The sequence below is a fragment of the Alligator mississippiensis genome, chromosome 12, assembly GCF_030867095.1.
Source record: "Alligator mississippiensis isolate rAllMis1 chromosome 12, rAllMis1, whole genome shotgun sequence".
NCBI classification, from domain to species: domain Eukaryota; kingdom Metazoa; phylum Chordata; order Crocodylia; family Alligatoridae; genus Alligator; species Alligator mississippiensis.
Genome location: NC_081835.1, coordinates 38,305,555 through 38,328,798, shown reverse-complemented (window position 1 = coordinate 38,328,798; position 23,244 = coordinate 38,305,555). Strand labels below are relative to the sequence as shown.

Sequence of the window (23,244 nt, the reverse complement as noted above, 5' to 3'; positions counted from 1 at the left end):
TGGAAGTACTGGGGGGGGGGGGGGGCAGGGGAGGCTGGGTTCCCAGTCCCTGATCATCCTTCAGAGCTCTGTGCTAGGAGCTAGGACAGGAGGCAGAGAGCTCCCCAGTCCTGTAGCTGATTGGTTTTCAGCTCCTGGGGGGAGCTGAGCAGTGCTAGGACTACAAAGAGAGCTCCCCGTCCCCTGTGGCCCCTTGCTGGCTAGGCTGACTGGGAGTAAATTTGCTCTGGGTCAGCATCTACATGAGTTCTTCAGTTTAGTTTTAAAAAACCCCCACACAGCACACAACTAGTATTTAACAACTTATTGCAAACATTACATTTTAGTGCACAGTAACAGGTCAGCAACTCTAGTTAGCTCTCAAATGTCAGGTTTGATAACATGTCCCTTTTAGTTAGCTGGAGAGACTGAGGTTTATCTATAAAGTCCCAGGATGTTCTGTTCACCTCAACCAGCCAAGCAGGAAACAAACAGGAATGTTAGAACAGCAAAAGCAAGCAAGGGAGTGAGTGCAGTTTAATATTTCCTAAGGCCCACCGATACCACTTAGTCTTGATAATATGCCACATTAAGACCAGGCAAGTTTATAAAAATGTAAAAAATTATTAAAAAGTTCTAGCTGTTTTCCAGTGAAATTGTTTGGTTTAAGGCTTGGAACATATGTGATGTCCACATACTACCACAGATTTGCAATATATATATAATCCTTTATTTCTTTGATATATCACCTTGTGCTATGCAAAATTTGATTAAGCCAAGAAAGTTGTCAAAACCATAATCATCATTTAGGTCTTTTAGGAAATACTCATAGCAATATACCACTGAAAACATAGCTACTGATGTTGAACTCAAATAGACTTATTTTCAGTAACCAAAGAAAGCTGATACTGAAAGCTGCAGATATGTAGTTGATGCAGTAACAGGTGCTTTATACCTCTCAGTCTTATTCGAAAAAGAACAAGAAAGAAAGAGACAGGTTTTTTGAGGAAATGAAGAAGAGAGCTAGAAAAACATCACTTTAAAGCCTTCCAATAAATTATTATTAAATGTCAGCACTATACACACACATTTAAATGGCAGAAATCTTTTAAACCAAAGATACAAACATGGGATAGAATTATTATTTGCATCACTGTGCTAATATCTGCTATCAGATTAAGATTCCATGTGCTAGAAACCATACAAGTAAATAGAAAAAAGGAATGTTCTGTCTCCTTTTAAACTGCTGAGAGGTATGATCAGGAGACTTTTAGATTTTTAAGCAATAAATATCAGCAGTCATCCTTAGAAGTTCATTTCTTAGATAAAGGAACTATATAATAAGAAAGGTTTGTTTTTGCTGTATGCTAAAGTGCATGTTTGCCAAATATGCAGAGTATATCTCCCATTATACAAAAATGTATTGTAAAACAATGTGGCTAAAACCACATTTAGGGTTACATTTCTACTGGATATTTGGTGATTTCAGTAGTGAAAAAGACAGCTTTTCTCTTTATGATCTCTTTGCATTTTTGTAGTTGGGCAACACAGATAAACAAGAATTTCAGTCCAAATCTTGACCTTTTTTCTGCACAAAAAGGGAATTCTTTACATTTCTCTGACAAAGAGAATCTTTAAATAACAGTAAGAAAATATAACTTAAATATAAAACTGTCAAACTGGTTAGAGGAGACTTGAAAAAAAAATCTTTTCCCACCTATTACTTTTATAGGTACCTTGTACAAAGTAAACATATACTTAAAAAAATAACATTGTTACTGTGTGTAACCATAAAACTATTCTGCTCTAGTACTTAATATGTTGCAAAAGCCAGTTTTAGTAATAAAACTTACTGGTTTAACTTAGTCAATCCTCATGCCTTTTTCAGATCATCTTGCATCGACTCATTCAGTAACCATAAATTAACCATTGTAGTATTTGTTTTTTATGGTCTTCTGTGAAATGTCAGATACAAATCACCCTAGTCCTTGGTCCCTAATAATGCTGTTTTCACATGTGATGAAAAGACACGCTTGCATATTTGGTTAGCATTTCTGTAGTGCAACTGAACTGGAAAGTCTTCCATCTCCCTGCATCCTATTCAGAGGCCTGGTTTTGAGTCAGTTTGTAAGAAAAAAGGGATGCTGTTGCAAAGTGAAATGCAACTGACTGAAAAGTCTTTGCCACAAAACCTGCAAATTTACAGGCCAAGGAATACATCATACAGGCAGCCCAAAACGATGCTTCTTCTTCTTAACAGGCTTTAAATCAGTCAGTCTCCGCAGATCCTCTTCAACTTCTGATTCCTCCATTTCATCATCTGCAGAAATGAGGATCTAAAAACAAAAAACTTCTTCTGAATAATGTATATCAAACAATAGGCACACTCTATTTTCACTCTCCCTCTAACATAAAACAATTTATTGCCGCTGAGACTCTCCCTCATTAATTTAGAGAAGAGACTATACTAAATAAAAGAAATTTGGATCAGTTGTTAGGGTTCATGTCACTTCTTGGCATAACTATCCAAAACTTCAAATATTACTTAGAAAGTAACTTGCAATTATTAAAAGATCCTTCATACTTTAATTTTCTTGCAATAAATAAATCAGATATGTCTAAACTGGAGACAAGCCTGTTGAAAGTCTCCAGGTTAGGGTCAGAGGGGACAGCAACAAGGGTAATGTCATGGTGGGGGTCTGTTATAGACCACCAGACCAGGAGGAAGTGGTGGATAAGGCTTTCCTCAAACAGCTAGTGGAAGTTTCCCAATCACAGGCCTTGGTTCTCTTCAATCACTGTGACATCTGCTGGGGCAACAATACAGCAGTGCACAGGCAATCCAGGAAGTTTTTGGAGAGTGCTGGGGACAACTTCCTGGTAGACAGAAAACTGGCTGGATCACTGGGCTCAGAGGGTAGTAGTCAATGGCTCAATGTCTAGTTGGCAGCTGGCATCAGTGGAGTGCCCCAGGGATCCGCCCTGGGGCTGGTTTTGTTCAAAATCTTTATCAATGACCTAAAAGATGGGATGGAGTGCACCCTCAGCAATTTTATAGATGACACCAAACTAGGGGGAGTAGTAGATAATGCTGGAGGGTAGGGTTAGGAATCAGAGAGACCACAACAAATTGGTGAGTTGGATCAAAAGAAATCCCATGAGATTCAATAGGTGCAAGTGCAAAATCCTGCACTTGGGATGCAACAATTTACACCACAGGGAGTTATGCACAGAAAATTCAAAATTATGTGCAGAAAAATTCAAAATTACATAGAATTAATTACTTTTATTTTAATTTTTTTTTTACAAATTAAGCTAAACATAACACCATTTGAACCTTCTTTAGAAATATACATTGCTACTTTCTATTTATACAGCTATATAACACATTTTATCACAGAATCTTTAGTGCTTTACCATTCTATGAACAAAAAATAAAAATGTAACCAAGCAGGTATGATTTTTAAAACTAAATAAAACAATTAGGACTTGTTATACTGAGATTAGATTTTCTAATTTTCAGCAAATTTACTTTTTTTTCTTTTTCATTAAATTAGACACTCGTTTCTTTTCAAAGTCCAAGTTCAAAAGAAAAATAAACAAAGGAGTGCTAAAAGTCCTTTCAATAAATAAATCAGATATGTCTAAACTGGAGATAGGCCTGTTGAAAGTCTCCATGTTAGGGTCAGAGGGGACAGCAACAAGGGTGATGTCGTGGTGGGGGTCTGTAACAAAATTATTGCTCAGTAATGTTGGGTTCTTTGCACAGTACAATACTTGTCAAAATACCAACAAAGTAAGTCAAATAAATAAATAAAATCATAATAATAATAAAATAAATCATCAATAATAGTAAAACAAAAATGTATGTGTTAACTTAAAGTCTTTTTAAGTTCCAAGGTTGAAATAAAGGAAGACCAGCTCTTTCATTTTTTCTTCTGAGAATGAATGGCTGTGATTAAAGAGGACAAAGTTGTACAGTGAATTGCTGCGCTCTGCATCAGCTGCGTTTGTTACAGCATTTATGTAACAACCAAATCATATACTAAAAATCAAACATCTACTATACATATTTTAAATGTATTAAAAAAAATATTTTTGTCCTGATTTACATGTTTGTGTACTGTATATACAGGTGATTGCATAATAGCTCAAAATAAAGTCTTACTTTTGTATATTGTGTAAGGGGGGTGTGGTTGGGGGAGGTGTGAAGGGAATGTATGTGCGGGGGGTTGTAAATGTGTGAGGGGTGTGACTGTGTGTGTGTGATTTGTGGGTATGGGAGTGTATGGGGTTTGTGGGTGTATGTGTGGGTGGGTGTAGGGTTTGTTGGTGGGTATGGCCCTTGTGCCAAATGCTCTGCCTCCTCTATGATGCACAGCCCCTGCTGCTAGCAGCAGAAGGAGGCAGGAGGCCCTCAGGGCACTCATAGCCATGGCAGGCAGACCCGCCCAGCGGCATGTGGCTCTAGCTGAGTCCTGGAGGCTACATGTGGTGGCATGAAGCTGGCCTAGCCTGGCTTGCTGGTGCAGGCCTTTCAACCAGACCAGGCTGGCTCTGTGCCAGCACATGAGGCTCACAGGACTGCAGGCGGGAGCCATGTGCCATCGGGTCAGGCCAGGCTGGCTCTGTGCCTCCACATGAGACTCCCCATGGCTCCTGGTCTGCAAGCCATCGGGCCGGGCAGACTTTGTGCTTCTACATGTGGCTCCCCACTGGAGTGCTGGAAGCCCCATGTGGCAGCATGGAGTCATCCCAGCCTGGCCCAATGGAGCATGACTCCACCTGCAATGCTGGGAGCCCCACGTGCTGGCATAGGGCCAGCCTGGTCTGCCTGAAGGCACATGCCAGCGGGCCACGCTGACTTTGGAGCCAAGACTCAGCCGGAGCTGCATGCCACTGGGGGCTCTGGCTGCCGAGGACCTGCTGCCTGCTGCTGCTAGTGGAGGCTATGCATTATGGGGGACCCACACACATGAACAAACCCTGCACCCAATCACACACACTCCCACACCCACCCACAACCCACCACATCTCTTGCAGGCAAGAGCTCCCTTCCCCACTCACCAGCTGTCCAGGTGTATGCCTCTACATTCAGTGCCTCCATATAGGTCTCCCAGCTGGAAGCACAGAGCCTGCCCGGGTTAAATTATCCAATATTATGCAATTATGTGTGGTCATACATTTTATGTGTAAAATTATGCAGGGGCATAATTGCTTAATTCGCTGGGGTGTAACAATCCCATGCACTGGTACAGGCTGGGCACTGACTGGCAAAGCAGCAGCCCTGCAGAAAAGGACCTGGGGGCTACAGTGGACAATTGCTGAATAGGAGCCCTGGTTCCCTTGTTGCCAAGAAGGCTAACACCATACTGGGCTGCATTGGTAGGAGTGTTGGAGGTATGCAGTCCCACTAGGGGAGATGCCTTACTTGACTTGGTGCTGGCCTCAGGGGAAGACTTGGTGGGGGAGCTACAGGTACAAGTTAACCTAGGGGATAGTGACCACCAGCTGATAGGATTCACTATCTGGTTTAAGGTGGGAAAGCCAAATAGTAGGGCAGTAGTGCTAGACTTCCAGAAGGCCAACATCAACGAGCTCAGGAGATTAGTTAGGGTGGGACTGAGGGGTAATCACATCTGTGAGATGGGGGTCCAAGAAGGGTGGGAGTTCCTCAAGGGGCTGATCCTTCAGGTGCAGAGGAACACCATCCCAGTACATGCAAAGGAAGGCAAAAGAATTAAACAACCTTCTTGGCTGAGCAGGGAAATCCAGGAGAGCCTTCAGAGGAAAAAAGAGGCCTATAGGCTGTGGAAGCAGGGGGCAGCCACCAAGGAGGAGTATACCTACTTGGCTTGTGCTTGCAGGGAAGCAGTGAGAAAGGCCAAAGCAGATACAGAACTCAAGTTGGCAACAAAGATTAAGGATAACAAAAAGTCCTTTAAGTACATAGGGAGCAGGAAGAAGGCACAGTGTAGCATAGAGCCACTACAGAACGGACTAGGGCAACTCGTAACTGATAGGATGGAAAAAGCTGAGCTCTTAAATAATTACTTTGCTTCTGTTTTCCTGGACACGGATACAAATGCACCTCCCAATGAGTCTTTAGTCTGGAGTGAGAGTAATACCAATCCACCAACGGTTACCATGGACATAGTGAAGGGGCACTTGGAAGGGTTGGATGTATTTAAGTTGGTGGGCTCCGAAGACCTTCTCCCAAGGGTACTAAAGGAATTGGCTGATGACATAGCAGAATCACTGGCACAGCTGTTTGAGCACTCGTGGCACTTGGGACAGGTCCCAGAGGACTGGAAAAGGGCCAATGTGGTCCCTAACTTCAAGAAGGGGAGGAAGGAGGACCCGGGTAATTATAGGCCAGTTAGCCTCACCTCGATTCTCAGCAAGACCTTAGAAAAAATCATAAAGTTTCACATTTTCAGGGGGCCAGCAGGTAACACAATGGTAAGGGACAACAAGCATGGGTTTATAATCCTGCCTGACTAACCTGGTCTCTTTTTATGATCAGGTCACAAAGTGCTTAGATGCAGGGGAGGAAGTATTTGGGGGAGAAGGGTTTGGGGGAGACCTTGTTTCCCCCAGTGCCCTCCAGGATAACAAGGAATAACGGCCACAAGTTGTTGGAGAGTAGGTTTAGATTAGACATCCGTAAGAACTACTTCACAGTTAGGGTGGCTAGGATCTGGAACCAACTTCCCAAGGGAAGTGGTGCTGGCTCCTACCCTGGGGGTCTTTAAGAAGCAGCTTGATGCCTACCTGACTGGGGTCAATTAAGCCCAGTTTTCCTCCTGCTCAGGCAGGGTGTTAGACTTAAAGATCTACAAGGTCCCTTCCGACCCTACTTCTATGATTCTAAGTAGATATCATTAACCTGGATTTTAAAAAGCAAACTGAGTAGCTGTGATGTGGATTTTTTCACAGTAAGGTGGGTAAAAAAACTGGCTTATGGGATGCACCCAGAGACTGGTGGATGGGTCGGTTTCTCCCTGGAGGGATATGGGCAGTGGTGTCCGCTAAGGCTCTGTCCTTGGACCAGTACTGTTTAATATCTTCATCAGCAATTTGGATGAAGGTGTTGAAAGCACATTGTGCAGATTTGCAGATGACACTAAACTATGGGGCATAGTAAACACACTGGAGGGCAGGGAGTGAATTTAGGCAGATTTGGACAGACTGGGGAAGTGGGCAGATCAGAATAGGATGCAATTCAACAAGGATAAATGCAAGGTGCTGCACCTGTGGAGAAAGAACCTCCAACACACCTATAGACTGGGGGTTACCATTCTGAGCACCACAACAGTGGAAAGAGATCTCAGAGTCCTGATTGACGCAAAAATGAACATGAGTCGCCAGTGTGCCGAGGTAATAAGGCCAACCACACTCTTTCCTGCATCAGCAGGTGCAACACAAGTAGGTCTAGGGAAGTGATAATTCCCATCTATGTGGCATTGGTGAGGCCGCAGATAGAGAACTGTGTCCAGTTTTGGGCGCTGCACTTCAAGAGGGACGTGGATAACCTTGAGAGGGTTCAGAGGAGGGCTACTTGTATGGTTAGGGGCCTGCAGGTAAGACCCTATGAAGACAGACTGAGGGACCTGAATCTCTTCAGTGTCCACAAGCGAAGGCTGAGGTGATCTTGTGGCTGCCTACAAACTCATTGGGGGGGCCAGCAGGGAATAGGGGACACACTGTTTACCAGGGTGCCCCTCGGGGTTACCAGAAATAATGGCTACAAGCTGAAGGAGAACAGATTTAGATTGGACATAAGGAAGAAATTCTTTACAGTAAGGGTTGCCAAAATATGGAATGGGCTTCCAAGGGAGGTGGTGCTTTCCCCTAGCCTGGAGATGTTCAAGAGGAGATTAGACAGGCATCTGGCTGGGGTTACCTAACTCCAGCACTCTTTCCTGCCTGGAGCAGGGGGTTGGACACGATGATCTACCAGGTCCCTTACAACTCTAGAAATCTATCTATGAAATCTTGATAATATAGAAAGTTCTTTTATACAGTGGTTACTAAAATTCTCATTCAGGGAAGCTGCTTGTCTTTAAGCACAACAAAAGGGGTACTTAACATGTTTTGGTGAGTGGCAGTTCAAATCAAATTTCTTACTTGCCCTAGTTAAGCTCTTTTGATGAGGAGTAACTAAAGCTGACTGACAGGATGGTATTAATCTATTGAGATACTGCAAATAACATTGTATTTGAATTTGAACAGCTGAATGGGGAAGCCAGAATCATGTTGGTTTGTGGTGTATTACCCTACAAACTAATGAATTAGAATTGATATCAAAATTGCTGCTGTCTCATTAACTTCATCTTCCTGATTCCAAAAATTTGTAGACCCTTTACTTCAATTTTGTCACATTTTACCATAATTGATTAAAGCATGAAATGTACATTTCAGGACTTCTGAAAATTCAGCAGACAATATAATTCTAAAGCTGTGAAAAACTGCAGTTTCCTGTTAAGTGAATTAACTGGCACCCCAAAATCTAAGGACACCTACACATGCAATGGACCTCTGCTCCGATGCATGCTAATTAGCACACATCAGAGCAGACTTGATTGAGTCTGGAAGAGCATGCTAATTAGCATGATCCAGCAGACTCCGCATCACGTGAATTCATCATCTCTGCATTTCAAAATGGCATAAGGAGGTGCTTAAAATAATGCTTGAACCATCCACCCTTATTAAGTTGCCCCGCCCCGCCTCTCCCCTGCTCCACCCTGGAGCACATGTATAGATGCCCTAAAGTACCAGTTAAAACTGCTGTGGTCTTGTGAAACATTTATAGGTAAAAAAAGGGATTAGCAAATACTATGCTATTCAATGGGTGTCTTGTACACTGGCTTAAGGCAAAGATGGAACAAAAATCACAACACGTGTGGCAATCTATATACCTCTGATTCTGACTCTTCATGTGATGCTGCTCTCCTGTAACGGACTTTACTTCCATTCCTTGAATCCTGTCCTGCTTCCTTTTCTTCAAGTTTAGCTTTTGTCTTTCCTTTCTTCATAAGAAAATTATCCACTACCCAAAACATCAATGCCTGTGATGGAGACAAGGAGAAATTCAGAATTCAGTTTTCCTCAGGTCAGTATATTTGTTAGTCAGTTGTGCATGGGGACAGAATTAGAGAAAGTTACACTAAATGGAAGTCTGACATACTCTGGCACAGATCCAAAGTCACATTAGGCTAATGTATGCTCAATATCTCTTAGAATAAAGCTATTCTATTGCTTCCTCTTTCAGTGACAGGAAATAAAGAAGCAACTCTTCAGTGATTAACAATACATTTTTTTTAAACTGCCATACTGATAACCTTACTTGGTCTAGGGTAGGAGTGAAACCTATGGCCTGCAGAGCTGTGCCTTATAGCCTGTGGGGCTCATAGAGGGACCAGGAATTTGGGGGCATGGCAAGGAGGGGCAGGGCTTGCTGCTGAAATAGAAGACAGAGCTCTGAGGCATGTGCGCCAGCAGATGTGGTAGGGTGTGAACAATATGGTTCATCCCACCATGGCTGCTGCATCTGGATCCAGCCTGTGAGGAGCCCCATTGTTCAAATCCAGCCTGGGGTGCAGGGTGCGTTTGACATCCCAGGTTTAGGGTATTTCAGGGTGATGATATTTTTGTCACTAACAGTAAATGAATACTTTCTTCATATAAACTTAATTGGTACTTTATAATTTGTGTAATAATATCTGAATGCTATATTCAACACCAGGGGCAATGGTTGGACTCTATGGCCACGTCCAGACATGTGTGGACATTTGATTCCCCAGGGACAACTAGGGGCAGTGCACCATGTGCCACTGCTAGTTGTCCCTGGGGAACGCCCATGCCATATGTGTGTGCTGGTGTGCAGCAAGTTATGCCAGTAGGGTGGGGGAGGCTGAGGCCAGCACTGGACTGGCCCCAACAGCCTTACCTGGGGTTCTGGGGGCCTCCTGGGGCTGCAGCAGCGGTGATCCTGCTGTGTGGAGCCTGGCCAGAGGCAGTGTGTGGCTCTGGCCTGCCAGACTCTGGTTTCCGTGCATGCTGCTGCCATGTGCACAAGTCTACTTTTTTCTCTGTGGGTTGATCTGACCCCTGCATATCCAGGAGTCAAACCCCCTCCAAATGCTGCTCCATTGCAGCACGGGGCATAATGGAACATGTGGTATGTGGCATTGCAGACATATGTTTGCTTTGCCACATGCCACACAGCCGTACTCATGTGGACATGGCCTATGACTTCAAAGTAACACATCCATGATGTAATAAATTTTGGGCATCATTGCTGTGTTCTGTTATTTAGCTGACAGAGACATATAAATGCACACATTTTTTTTAAGTCTTCAACACCTCTATTGCTTATAATACAGCTATTACCATGGAATGCTGTGCTTTAATGATTAACATTAAATTGATGGGAAAAGATGGGAAAAAATACAGGTTAACTGTCACAGAATCATGCAGTTGTACTAACATTAACAAAGAAGGGAACTATCAGCATGACGATAGCCAGCTCCAGCTGGGGGTTCTCTATAGGATTCAATAAAGCTACCTGTGGGGAAAAAAAGGATCAAATTCAGACTGTGGCAATATGTACACAGTTGGATTAGAAAGTGTAGTAATTTATGTCCTAGAGATAATATTAGGGTGATAACCTTATGAATTAGAAAGGGAAGCTTCACAGAAAAGAAATATGCTTTATTAAAGATGACTTATAAACCACTTTCAGTAAAATGAAGTTACTTGGCAGCAACTGAAGTTCTTTGAGATGTATTGTCCACATGAACATTCTCACTTGTGGGAGATGCATTTCATGTCTTGTGTTTTGACTAGAGACTTTTTGGAGATTGTACTCTAGCACTGCCTTTTTTGCGCCCCCATACCAAGGGGATAAAGGGCACTGTGTGCTTTTCCTCCTGCTTCCTCTCAGTCAGAGACTTATGTTATTTTTGATTGCATGGAAGGTGGGATTCAATTGTATATGTGAGCCCATATATCCTGAATAATTTCAGTTACTGGAAAGTAACGCCACTGAATAAAGTCCACATACATATTCTCACTTGTGGGTGACTCCAGAACAGTGCTCCCACACATGGAGGTGGTTTCAGAGTCATCTAGACTGGGATGTCATACAGCCCACAAAGGTGTGGCATCTGGCCCATTGGCCTCTTCCAGGCTGGACAGTTTATCTCTAGATCTTGTTCATGGGACTTGTCATCATAAGTCAGCACTCAGGAAGTTAACACTGGCAGTGCCACTCCCTCCCTCCCACCTTACCCATCACTCAATATCTGTTTTTGGGTTGCTATTAGTGACTAAAATGAAGCAGCTGGTAATGAGAAAACGGGACAGGCATATGTAGTGGTAGCATTAGCCTCCTGGGTGCTAGCTGCATGATACAGCAGCTCTGGCAGCCCTGGCAAGAAAACCTATGGCTCATATCCAGAAGTGGGTCAGACTCTCATAACAACTCCTGAAGAGAGACAAAGATGGGGGTTGGGAGATGGGATGTGAGGGAAACTGGACAGAATCCCTTTGGCACCACAGCTCAGCAGCCTGATGTCATATTGCAGGGCTGTCCAAATTCTAAGTCTCAGCATGCCCTAAGCCAGCAACATGCCCTAGGGATTACACTAGCAGAGGCCACATGAACAATCATGCTTCCTGGTGAACATACTACACCAAGTGGACCTGGCAAAGGTAGCTTTGACAATTGGCAAGGACATCATGGACTTAGTGAATCCTTGTTTCCTTCTAGACCACTGCTAAATGGATGGACCAGACAACACTCTGGATTTGTATTCCTTACCCAACACATCCTCTCAGTTTGCAGTTTGCAAATGAGAAAGCCAAGTTGTAAAAAGCACATCAAGACCAAACGGTTTGACCATTTTAGTAAAAGACTATTAATCAGCTAGCCTGCAGTTTCAAATAGCTAACTACAATGGCTCTTTTAATTCACAACAGCTTTCCAAAGCTGGTAGATCTGACACTGTCCCTTAGTACTGATAGAAGAACCCGACGTTCTTAATTTCAAAAGGACAATTTGTGACCAAGCATTACAGACCACTCTAGACACAGCCAACTCCACTGTCAGGTTCACTATATCAGGAGTAGTTATGTACCGATCAACATGGCTGCAGGGGTGAGGCTTCCCCAAGGAGTCAAGCTACCCTAGACTTCCCATTTGAGGGTACAGAGTTTTAGCTGCAGAACTGATGGCACCCTGCATATGCTCAAAGATTCAAGAGTTACTCTCTGATCCTTTGAGGTATTTCTTCCTCTCATACAACTGAAAGTTCAAATACACAGCATATCGAAGAGGTCCTCTCTCCCTAGTATCTGCCTCTGCTTCACTGATGCAGCCTCCACCTAGAACCAGGAAGCCTCCCAGAAAACAGCACTTTATAGACTGTGGCACTCCTAAGTTGGATTTGATGGAGGTGCTCAAGAGATACAGACTTGCCAGCCATCTACTCTTCTGAGATTGCTCAACTCAGTTCTTCAGCTCCTGGTACAATGTGACAGGGCTGTCCAATTGGTGGCCTACAGGCTGCATGCAGCCAAAAGGCAGTTAATGTGGGGCCCTGGGCTTCTACCCAGTCACTTTTTCAGCAGCAATAGAAGCTGAAGTCTCTAGTTTCCTTCCTCCAGGGCTGTGGCTAGGGGAGAGGGAGGGGGTTTCTCATGCAGTACAGCAATTGGAGGGCACCCATGTGTGTGAGTGCACAGTGGCTGGGGGGATTGTTCTTGCACACCTGTGCTGTGCAGTGGTTGGGGGGGGGGTACACGAGCATTCATGTGGCAGACCTCTTCTCTAAAGCAATCTTGCTATTCTTTTTGAGCTCGTAAAAGCCCCATTAATGCCCTTTGACAACTGGGACATAAACTGCACCAAATTTGAACAGGGGAGAGGACAGGTCTGTGGTGAGGATGGAAGAATCTACTGCAATGGTCTGGGAAGAAGCAAGTGTCCCTTTGCGGAGGTCAAGAGAACCTCTGAGCAATGAGGAATGTTGTTGGAATACCATAGCCAAATTGGCCATACTGGCATTGTCAGGCAGCTGTTGGGTCAATGTACTGGCATCCAATTTGCCATGTTGTGTGACACAAGAGGAACATGGCCTGAACCCAAGGGAGCAACCAGGTCTGGATAAGGCTATCTTCCAAACAGTACCATCTCTACCCATACCATAAAGCCTGGGATGGTTTGACCTAGGTAAATGAGAGAACTCTGTATCTGCAGCAAAGCTGAGATGGCATTGTTGCATGGCACTGATGGAACTGAGCGGGGGGGGGGGGGAGAAAGCAGGTGTTGGCCAGTACCAAGCCAAAATTCACTCTCAGCACTCTTCCTCATATAGCAAAAGGGTTTTCCTAAGATAAGCTGTTCCAAAGTGAGAACCTTGAATCATGCAAAGTACTCCAAAAAACTGCTCCATCTCTAGCCAGGGTTTTGTGAAGAGATGAAAGTAGGAAGTGTGCACTGCCTTTTGTTTTTTCAGTGCAGAAATATGATAAGACAAATGGCTAGCGTACTCTACAGATACTGCTAAGGCAAACAGTGTCCAGTCAAAGAACAAGTGAGAATGTCTATGTGGACAATTATTCAAAGGACAAATAAGTGGGGCTGACTAGACAAACTTTGTCATGTCAAGAACTTATCTTTACAGAAGTAATCTGAAGAAAAGTGATTAGTCAGAACGAGCAGATAATTCCTGAAAAGTTAACAACTTTATACTCTCAATGGAAATGTCTGAAGCCTCATCACTTGGAGACTTAAACTGGTCAAACCACTATAAAATATATTACTACAAAAATCCTGCTTTAGTCTCCAGAGATTGTCTCTAGAACATTTATTAGTAGATTCTCATCTCTAATTAATAATGCAATCAAATTCAATATTCAGTAGTTTATTTTGTACTCTCTTGAGACAAAAAATGTAGCACTTGTTTCACATACATACTGAAGTCTACCATCCTATGACTTCATCTATAATTATCCTTTTAAAAGTGAAAAAAGTAGAATTCCCGCTTCACACAAAATACTGTCATGAAACCATACACGTTTCCCAAATGCTGCAACTGCACGCTTCCTGCAACTGATCAGGACTCTAAAATAGATTTGGTAAAAAAGCATGGTGTATGTTCAAATATAATTTTTCTCTTTGTCTCAAAGCTTTTGAGTAGACCCATCTTGGAAATCATTTCAAACACGTACTTAAGTTTTCAAGCCAAATATCAGGACATAGGATACCGAGTTTTAAATGCTAAAAAACACTTTAAAAGAATTGTCAGCATGTTTGAATGACTGACCAATCCCATTATTAATGCAAGATTCATGGGGTCCCCAGAGGAATTTTAAAATTCTAATTACATTCCAGTTAAAAGCCACACTACAGCAGTGAGTTACAATACGTTGCCCTGATAGTTGTGCTGCTATAGGTAATCATAGTCAGGTATATAGCATAAATTATTTAAAGTTTTTTTTGTTTTTTTTTTAAATATAGCTCCCAGTCTAGAAGCTATTTCCCAGGTCCTTGGTACATCTTACTCTTAAGACATGATTAACTGGTAGTAGTGGGACAGGTTGTCCAGAGGCACGGGGGAGAGGGGAAGGCGTAGCTCCCTGCAGCTACACCCCCGCCTGCCCCCTGGGGGAGGCATGGGGGCCACATGCCCCCTGCAGGGCAGAGGTGGGCTGCCTGCTGCAGGCTCGGGACTCTGTGCCCTGCTGCCTTTGCCCCAGGAGCTCAGCCGTGTGACGCCATTGTCACCTACTGGGCGGGCAGGAGACCCAGGGCACGCTGGCCATGTGGCACATCCCCTACCCACCCAGCGGCAGGAAGCACACTGGTGTCACACAGCTGAACTCCCGGGGTGAAGGCAGCAGGGTGCAGAGCCTTGAGCCTGCAGTTGGCAGCCCACCTCTCCCCCGTGGGGGGCATGTGCTCCCATGCCTGCCTCAGGGGTGTGTACAGCTGTGGGGAGTCACGCTTCTTGCTGTGGGGATATATGATACTTATTGCTTACTGGCTATTTTTCTAAATTCTGTAAACCAGCAATGGATTTACTAGTCCAATGCAAATTCCTAGGGCTTAACTGAGCCTTTGTACACACTACGTTTTTTGCCCTTTCTTGTGCTGCAACAGTGTGACTGTTTGCACAAGCAGGTTTTCGGACGCTCTAAAAGTCTTTCTCGTGCATTAAAGTAAAACCTCAGACGTAGTTTAGTTTGGCTCGCTGAGAATTAAAGTGTCACATCCATGGATTCATTGCATGCAAACACAAAGGCACTCAAAGATGTGTAATGAGCCTCTCTGTTCACCAGATGGCACTGCAACTTTTTTGTAGTTCACCCCTTTGAATTGCTTTCACTTTTTTTTTTCTTGTGCTGTTTGCCAGTTCCATGCTCCCACAAATGCTTGGCAGGGCACAGGTGAGGGGCCCCAGGCTGGGGGGAGGGGAAGAGGGCAGCGCTGGACTGTCCTGCTCTCCTGTGGTGCTGGTTGGGGAAACAGGCTTAATTTGTTTGAAACCCAAATGTGTGCAAATACTAGTGTGACGGGTCAAAGCTTAATTTGTTTGAAAACCTAGTGCATGCAAACGCTGATGTGATGCTACAAAATAAACAAATTTAAATTTTATAAATGTATTTAATTTAATGAGCAAACCCTGTGATGTGTACAGGTGCCCACTGAGTCTATCTATCACTTAGAACTTGCTAGGGAGATTTTGTCAAATCCTATAGCACTTATTTTTTCCTATATAACTCAGATAGGCACATGAATTTGCACTGTACCTGATGCAGTATCTACTAAAACAAATCAGACTGGGATTACTGTCACCAGTGGATGCCAGAAAGTCTGAATGGGGTTGTACTAAAGATAACAAGATGCATGACTGCCAGAGGTAACAGAGTTAACTGGCATAAAATTTATATAAATGTCTGCAGTGTAAGTCTTATACAAAACCAGTATTTTAAATATTAGCAGCCTATTGCTTTCTGGTATCCAACTGAAATTCATGAAACTGTAAAATGGCATAAAGAGTCAAACCTCTTTCCACTGAGGTATTAGGAGGACTATAATGATGATGGTTTTCTCAAACATCATGATCACTATGTATAGGGCACACTGTCCCACCCAAGCAGTGCACTGAAGTGGGTCACCTATAAAGAAAAGCAAGTATTTATTACACATATGGCCCACCATTACTTCATTTAAAACTACAGATTTAAGAAAAGCAAAAGCAGAAATAGATAAAAGCAGAATTTAGCAAGTCAAAGTACATGAAATACTTGATAAAATAACTGCAATTTAAAATGTCTTCATAGGAGCAGTAACCATATAGTACTCCTTTACTTGATATCCTTTTCCTGTGCTCCTACCCTCAATTATTGTGAGTTGTTATGCTTAACTATAGAGCTTTTAACAGGTTTAATTTAGGAACTGACCATAATTGTACCTTTTTGTTTAAGTTTAGGAGTACCTTGGTTAAACAGGTTGCTCTGTATTACTGACATTGGCAAAGAATTGTTGCATTTATTTAGATCATATTTACTGTTCCATAAAAGCTAAGATTGCTATCAATTTTCTTCCTTATCTTCTGTGGCAAAATATTATATTTTAAAATAGAAACTTAAGAAAAAACGTGCCTGTTGCACTATTTGATCTAGCATATGCAATATTTTAATACAAATCAGACTATTTCTGTGTTTTTACTTATATCATCCTGATAAAAATATCTCATACAAAAAAAAATCAGTCATTTCTAACTGATACCTGAAACAAAGACTACAGTAGATTACAAGTACATGACTAGATACCAGGGTTTTTTTTGTTTTTTTGGAAAGTCCTGAAAGCTAAGCAGGATCTATTTTATCTGCAGTTATCAAAATGATAGCATGCATTTATCATAAAAAATAGTTTTGCTGGGCTCCAGCTAGGCTACAGTAAAATGCATGGTAATCAAATGAAATTAATTATTTACTGTTCTGGAATTAGACCTCTTTACACAAGTATACCAATAAAAAAAGTATGCAAACTACTGTGGCGAGCAACTGAAAATACCTGGTTGTATGCCTACAGAAGCTGAGATAAGTGGAGTGTCTGGTAAACCACTGCTGTGAACTTTAAGCATCATTTAAGCAATATCACCAGGATTTGACAGTTCAGGGATGCAGTAGTAACTGAAGTTTTGCCTACCTATTTCATCTTTTGCATTCAAATAACGTTGATAAAATCTTCAAACATAGCTTAACTTTGCCCCCTGGAAGTACTCTTTTTGGGAGGGGAGGGCTGCCATCTTGGAACCAGAAAAAACGCAAATCATATACTAAAAGTCAAACACCTACTATAAACATATTTTAATTTTATTACAAAACTTTTTTGTCATGATTTGTGTTTGCATACTGTATATGATTGCATAATAACACAAAAATAAAGTTTTATTTTTGTATATTGTGTGAGGGGTATGGGGCGCAGTTGGGGGTAGGTATATGTGTAGGGTGGGATAGGGGGCTTTTGAAGGGGTGTATATGCTGAGGGTTGGAAGAGCAGGGTGTATGTATGTGGCATTTGTGAGGTGTGAGGGAGGGTGGGGGTGTATGGGGACCCCCCACACACTCCCCTCCATTGTGCACAGCCCCTGTTGCCAGCAGCAGCAGCAGGCAGGTGCTCGTGGTCTGTGCTGGTGCTGCTGCCCAGCGGTGTGCTGCTCTGGCCAGTGCAGCACCTGGCGGCAGCCAGGCCAGCCTGCCTCTATTGTGTGGGGCTCCATGCTGCTCACGTGCAGCTCCCACACTCGTGTGCCACTGGGGGAAGCCCCATGCAATGGAGCTGGCTGCCTTTGTTGTTCCCTGCTGTGCAGGTCCAGTAACACCACTGAAAGTGGAGGGGAGCCCCGCCCACTGCTTCCCAGCAGAGTCCAAAGAACTACATGGCAGGGGGTGGGAAAGCAGCTGGCTCCATCATGTGGGGCTTCCCCTGGTGGCATGCGAGTGCTAGGAGGTACATGTGTGCAGCACGGAGCCCCATGCGGTAGAGGTGAACTGGCCTGGTTGCGCTCCTTGCCACCACATGCAGTGCTGGTTGGAGCCACATGCTGCTGGGTGGCAGCACCAGCGCAGGCCATGAGCACAAGCCCCCTGCTATTGCTGCTGGCAGTGGTGGTTCTATGCCATTAGGGGGAGTGTGTGGGGGGTCCCCACATCCCTGCCCCTGACTTTCCCTCACACCCACTCCCTGCCTAGCCCAGTTCTGCAGACCTGATGCCACCCTGGGTGCCGGGTCTGCACTGCTGCCAGCCCCATGCTCCCAGCCAGCTGTAGCGCCCCCTTCCCCCCACTCCCACCTAGTTCCTGGAGCAAGCAGGACACCAGGGAAGCCAAGCAGGTCACCCGGTGGCTTCAGGAGTGGTAGCAGCAGTCCCACCTGAAAGCCATGTGCTGGCTGGGCTGGGCCCTTCTGCCCACAAGGGTGGGAGGTGAGGTACGTGGGTTAGGTAAGGTACAATTAATTGGTGGGCATCTGCAGGCTGGATGATATTGCCTGGCGGACTGGATCTGGCCTGGGGGCCATATTTTGCCCACACCTGTTTTAGCTCCATCCTCTTTAGAACCACCCTTCAGATAGCTGAAAGCTGCTATTAAATCACCTCTCAGTCTTTTCTGTTCCAAGCTAAATAAGCCTAGTTCCCTCAGCTTCTCCTCCTAAGTCATGTGACCCAGTTCCCTAACCATTTTCATTGCCCTCTGCTGGACTCTTTCCACTTTGTCCACATCCTTTCTGGACTGGGGAGCCCAAAACTGGGCACAGTACTCCAGATGTGGCCTCACCAGTGCTGAACAGGGGGAAGAATCACTTCCCTTTTATCTACTGGCAGTGTTCCTACTAATGCAGTCCAGTATGCCATTACCCTTCTTCACAACAAGGGCACACTGTTAGCTCATATTCAGCTTATTGTCCACTGTAACCCACAGGTCATTTTCTGCAGAGCTGCTGCTTAGCCAGTTGGTCCCCAGCCTGTAGTGGTACATGGGAGTCTTCTGTTTTAAGTGCAGGACTTTGCACCTGTCCTTATTGAACCTCATGAGATTTCTTTTGGTCCAATCCTCCAATTTGTTCAGGTCTCTCTGAATCCTAACCCTACCCTCCAGCATATCTACTACTCCCTGTGCCATCTGCAAACTTGCTGAGGATGCATTCCATCTTATTTTCCAGGTCACTGATGAAGATATTGAACAAAACCAGCCCCAGGACCAGCCTCCGGGGCACTCCATTGGTACAGGCTGTCAACTAGACAGCAAGCCATTTACTCACACCCTCTGAGCCTGATGATCCAGCCAGCTTTCTGTCCACTTTACAGTCCATTCATCCAGCCCATACTTCCTCAGCTTGCTTGTAGGAATGTTGTGGGAGACCATATTGAAAGCTTTGCTAAAAATCAAGGTATATCACCTCCACTGGTCTTCCCACATCCACAGAGCCAGTCATCTCATCAAAGGAGGCAATCAGGTTGGTCAAGCATAACTTGCCCCTGGTGAATCCATGCTTACTGTTTCTAATCACTGTTCACCAGGGCACCCTTGGGGAAAACCAGGAGTAAGGGCCACAAACTCCTGGAAGACCTTTTTCAGGCTTAACACTAGGAAAAACTTCTTCACAGTTAGGGTGTCCAGACTGTGGAACAGGCTCCCTCCAGAGGTGGTGCAATCACCTACCCTGGAAATCTTCAAGAGGAAACTGGACAGTCACCTTGCTGGGGTCACCTGACCCCAGCTGTCTTTCCTGCCTAGTGCAGGGGGGCTGGACCTGATGATCTTGCAAAGTCCCTTTCCAGCCCTTACAATTTATGAATCTATGAATAATCACCTTCTCCTCCAAGTGCTTAGAAATGGATTATTTGAGGATCTGCTCCATGATTTTTCCAGCAACCGAGGCGAGGCTGACTGGTCTATTGTTCCTTGGATCCTCCTTTCCTTTCTTAAAGATGGGCACGATGTGTCCTTTTCCAATCATCTGGAACCTCTCCTGATAGTCATGAGTTTTCTAAGATGATGGCCAGTGGCTCTGCAATCACATCAGTCAACTCCCTCAGCATCCTTCAGTGCATCGTGGTACATATCCAGCTGTTCTAAATAGTCCCCAATCTGTTCTTTTGCCACTGCTGGCTACCCATCTCCTCCCCAAACTGTGTTGCCAGGTGCAGTAGTCTGGGAGCTGACCTTGCCTGTGAACACTGAGGTGAGCACTTCAGCCTTTTCTGCATCCTCTGTCACACGGTAAAGTCTGAGTGAGGACAGGAAAGTGAAATGGTACAATAAATGTGTTTGTTTACAAATGGAACAATTAATCTGAACCTGTCTGCTGTGCTGTTTGGGACACCTGAACTCTGAACCCTTTCTCTTTAAAAGAAGAAAACACCCACTCCTTCCCAGGAGTTAACCAAGAAGAAAAAGTTCTCATAGGTGGGGGTGCTATGGATTGCTGAGGTAGCCAGAGACTGAGAAGAGCTGGGGTCTCAAAGCTAGAAGCTTGCCCCTTGTGGGCATATACAGACAAGCCCGCACATGCCTCTTGCAGTGCCTCAAAGGAGTTTGAGATGCTGCAAGAAGCATGCCGGGAACAAAAAAAAATGTTCCTTGCATTGCATATTTGCAGCGCAGGCTCAAAATTTGGTACCTGAAAATCCAGGTACCAAAATAAAGCACAGTTGAAAAAAGTGAGGTAGGACACTGTCCCTTACTGTGCCCTGGGGTAAACTGGATGTCAGTCCTCCAGGGAGACACTCTGATTTCTGGTCAGAGTGTCTCTACAGTGCTCCTGCTGCCCCGGCGCTGTCACGGGTAAGTTAGGGACATGGGAGTGGGGGGGTTTATGGGTGTGAGTGGTTGAGTTTGAAGTGGCAGGAAGATGTCAGGTAGTATGGGGAGTTGTGGGAGGGTTTGTGGAAGGGCTCAAGTGGGGGCCATTGCACACCTGCCCCCCATGATGCTGGTGGCAGCAGCCAGTGCAGCTGTGGTCCGGCTGTAGGCACAGCCGGTGGTGCTGCCGTGCTGTGTAACCTAGACTCTGTACATGCTGAACAGGCCCGGCAAAGCCCACACAGGATCGTAGCTCGCAGCTAGCTTGACTCTGCACAGGAGTTGTGTGTTCCAGAGCCACACCTCCCACTCCTGTGCAAAGGCATGCTAGTGCACTGCGCCAGGCCAGGTTGGATGTAGCTGCGTGCTTTGTGAAGGGGCTTGAGCGGGGACCGCCACTTGCCTGCCCCCCATCCGCCCCCATGGCACTGGCAGCAGCAGTCAGCTTGCCTGTGGCCTGGCTGCAGGCACAGCCAACAGCGACACAGCACTGTGTGATCTGGGCTCTGTACATGCTGAATGGACCTGGCATGGCCTGGCCCGCTAGCACAGGACTTTGGTCAGGACTGGGAAAGCCATGTGCTAGCAGGCTGGGCTGGGTCTGTTCAGCATGTACAGAGCCTGGGTTATGCAGCACCACATAGCCACTGCTGTCTCTGCAGCCAGGCCACAGCCGCACTGGCTGTTGCTGCCAGCACCACAGGGGGTGCGGGTGTGGGGGCAAGCATATGGCAGTCCCCGCTTGAGCCCCTCCACAAAGCATGCGGCCGGACCCAACCCAGCCTGGCCCAGCCCAGCACGCTAGCACACCTTTGCATAGGGGTGGGAGGTGCAACTGTGGGACACATTGCTCCGGTGCAATGGTGAGTCAGCTGCACAGTCAGGGTCAGGTCGGGCCAGTGGGGCATTTTCCATGAGGCTCAGGCGGCAATGCAAGGCCACGGTGTCATGCCTACAATGGACCATGGTGCATCGCTGCCTGAGCCTCATGGAAAATGTGTCCTGTCAGTGCGACCCAGCCTGGGCTGTGCAGCTAGTGTGCCTTTGCACAGGAGCCGCATGTCCTGGAGCTGCACCTCCCACTCCTGTGGAACCCCAGTGAGAGGGCCAGCACCAGGGAGATAATCCTCTCCAGGGCTTGGAACTGGGACAGCAGGGCCCAACTAGCAATATGGGGAGAGATGGAGCTGAGCACCACCCTGATCCCCAGCTCTTCTAGGAGCTCGAGGGGGATGTACTCGCCCTCCACCACGAGCCCCCTCCCAACTGCCTTCTGTTCAGCAGCCTCCAAGGCAAGGAAAAAGACCCCCTTGCCATGAAAGTGGGAGGCCGTCATGATTTTGGGGCTCCCCACTACCTGAGCCAGGGCCTGCACCCAGGTCTCAAAGTGCTAGTTCTCCCACTTGGGTAGTTGGCACTTCATCCTGTGCCTGTGGGCAAGTGCCGGAAAGGGGGCCCTGCCACCCAAGCTGGAAGGTCTGGTGGTGGAGGGTCCAGGCCCTGAGGCTGCTTGTGCATAACTGTGGTTTCTTTGCTGGGGGGTCACTTTGGTGGGGCCAGAGCAATGGCCAGAGACAGGCTCAGTGGATGTGCTGACTGGTGCAGTGCACCTGGTCCCCTCAGGTGCCACTGGTTTAGGCTTGGGGGCACGGCCCTTGGCTTTCCCACCCCCAGCTGTGGAGGAGACTAAAGAGGAGCCCTTCCCACTGCCCTTCCCCATGGTCCCTGATGGTGGGGGAGGGGGCTTGGAAATGCCTCTGGGGGCAGCCTGGCCAGGGGGTACCCCCTGGCCCTGCTGGACTCTTGGATATCCCCACAGTAGAGGTTGCAGGCTTCAATACCCCTGGAGGAGGTCAGTTGGACTCTGCCTCCAGGGTGGGGGCTGCAGGGGCATGCGCCCTCTCGAGGGCTTGGCTGGGATTTGCCCCCATAATGGGGGCTGCAGTAAGTTCTGCTGGGGCATCTGCCCCTCCAGAAGGTTCTTTCCCTGACATGCGTTTACATAAGGGAGAGGAAACTAATAAGGAAAAAGAAAAAATACAGCAAGGCTAGTGAAACTAATAGGGGCAGATTGGGGCTGTGGGAGAAGGTGAGGGGAGGGGAAAGGAGGCTGAAGCTCACTGAGCTACAGCCCCACAGGAAATTAGGTTGGCTAAGCCTAGGGAAGGTGTGGGAGGGGGAACAAATACACAAGGGCTGGGGAGATTCGAGCTGGCTTACTCAGCCACACAACAAACACTAGGGCAGGGGGAGTGGACCACAGGACTTACCACACAAGGCCAAAAAACACACAGGGAAGGCTGCTGAGGCAGCTGTAAAAGATGGCTGGAGTGGTGGAGGGGCTTTGTTTGTTGGAGCTCAGTCCAGGAGCCCCTCAGGCCT

At 45.8% G+C, this 23,244-nt stretch overlaps 1 protein-coding gene across 1 annotated transcript in view; it reads right to left on the bottom strand.

Moving 5' to 3' along the window:
• Nucleotides 1-23,244, bottom strand: part of STIMATE (STIM activating enhancer) — an 84,049-nt gene that overhangs the window by 21,186 nt on the left and 39,619 nt on the right. Inside the window, exons 5-8 of the mRNA XM_059716061.1 lie at nucleotides 16,055-16,167; nucleotides 10,472-10,549; nucleotides 8,901-9,050; nucleotides 2,205-2,315 (exon numbers count right to left, since the gene is read on the bottom strand). Coding sequence (XP_059572044.1) covers nucleotides 2,205-2,315; nucleotides 8,901-9,050; nucleotides 10,472-10,549; nucleotides 16,055-16,167 — 452 coding nt within the window. The remainder of the gene's footprint in view (nucleotides 1-2,204; nucleotides 2,316-8,900; nucleotides 9,051-10,471; nucleotides 10,550-16,054; nucleotides 16,168-23,244) is intronic.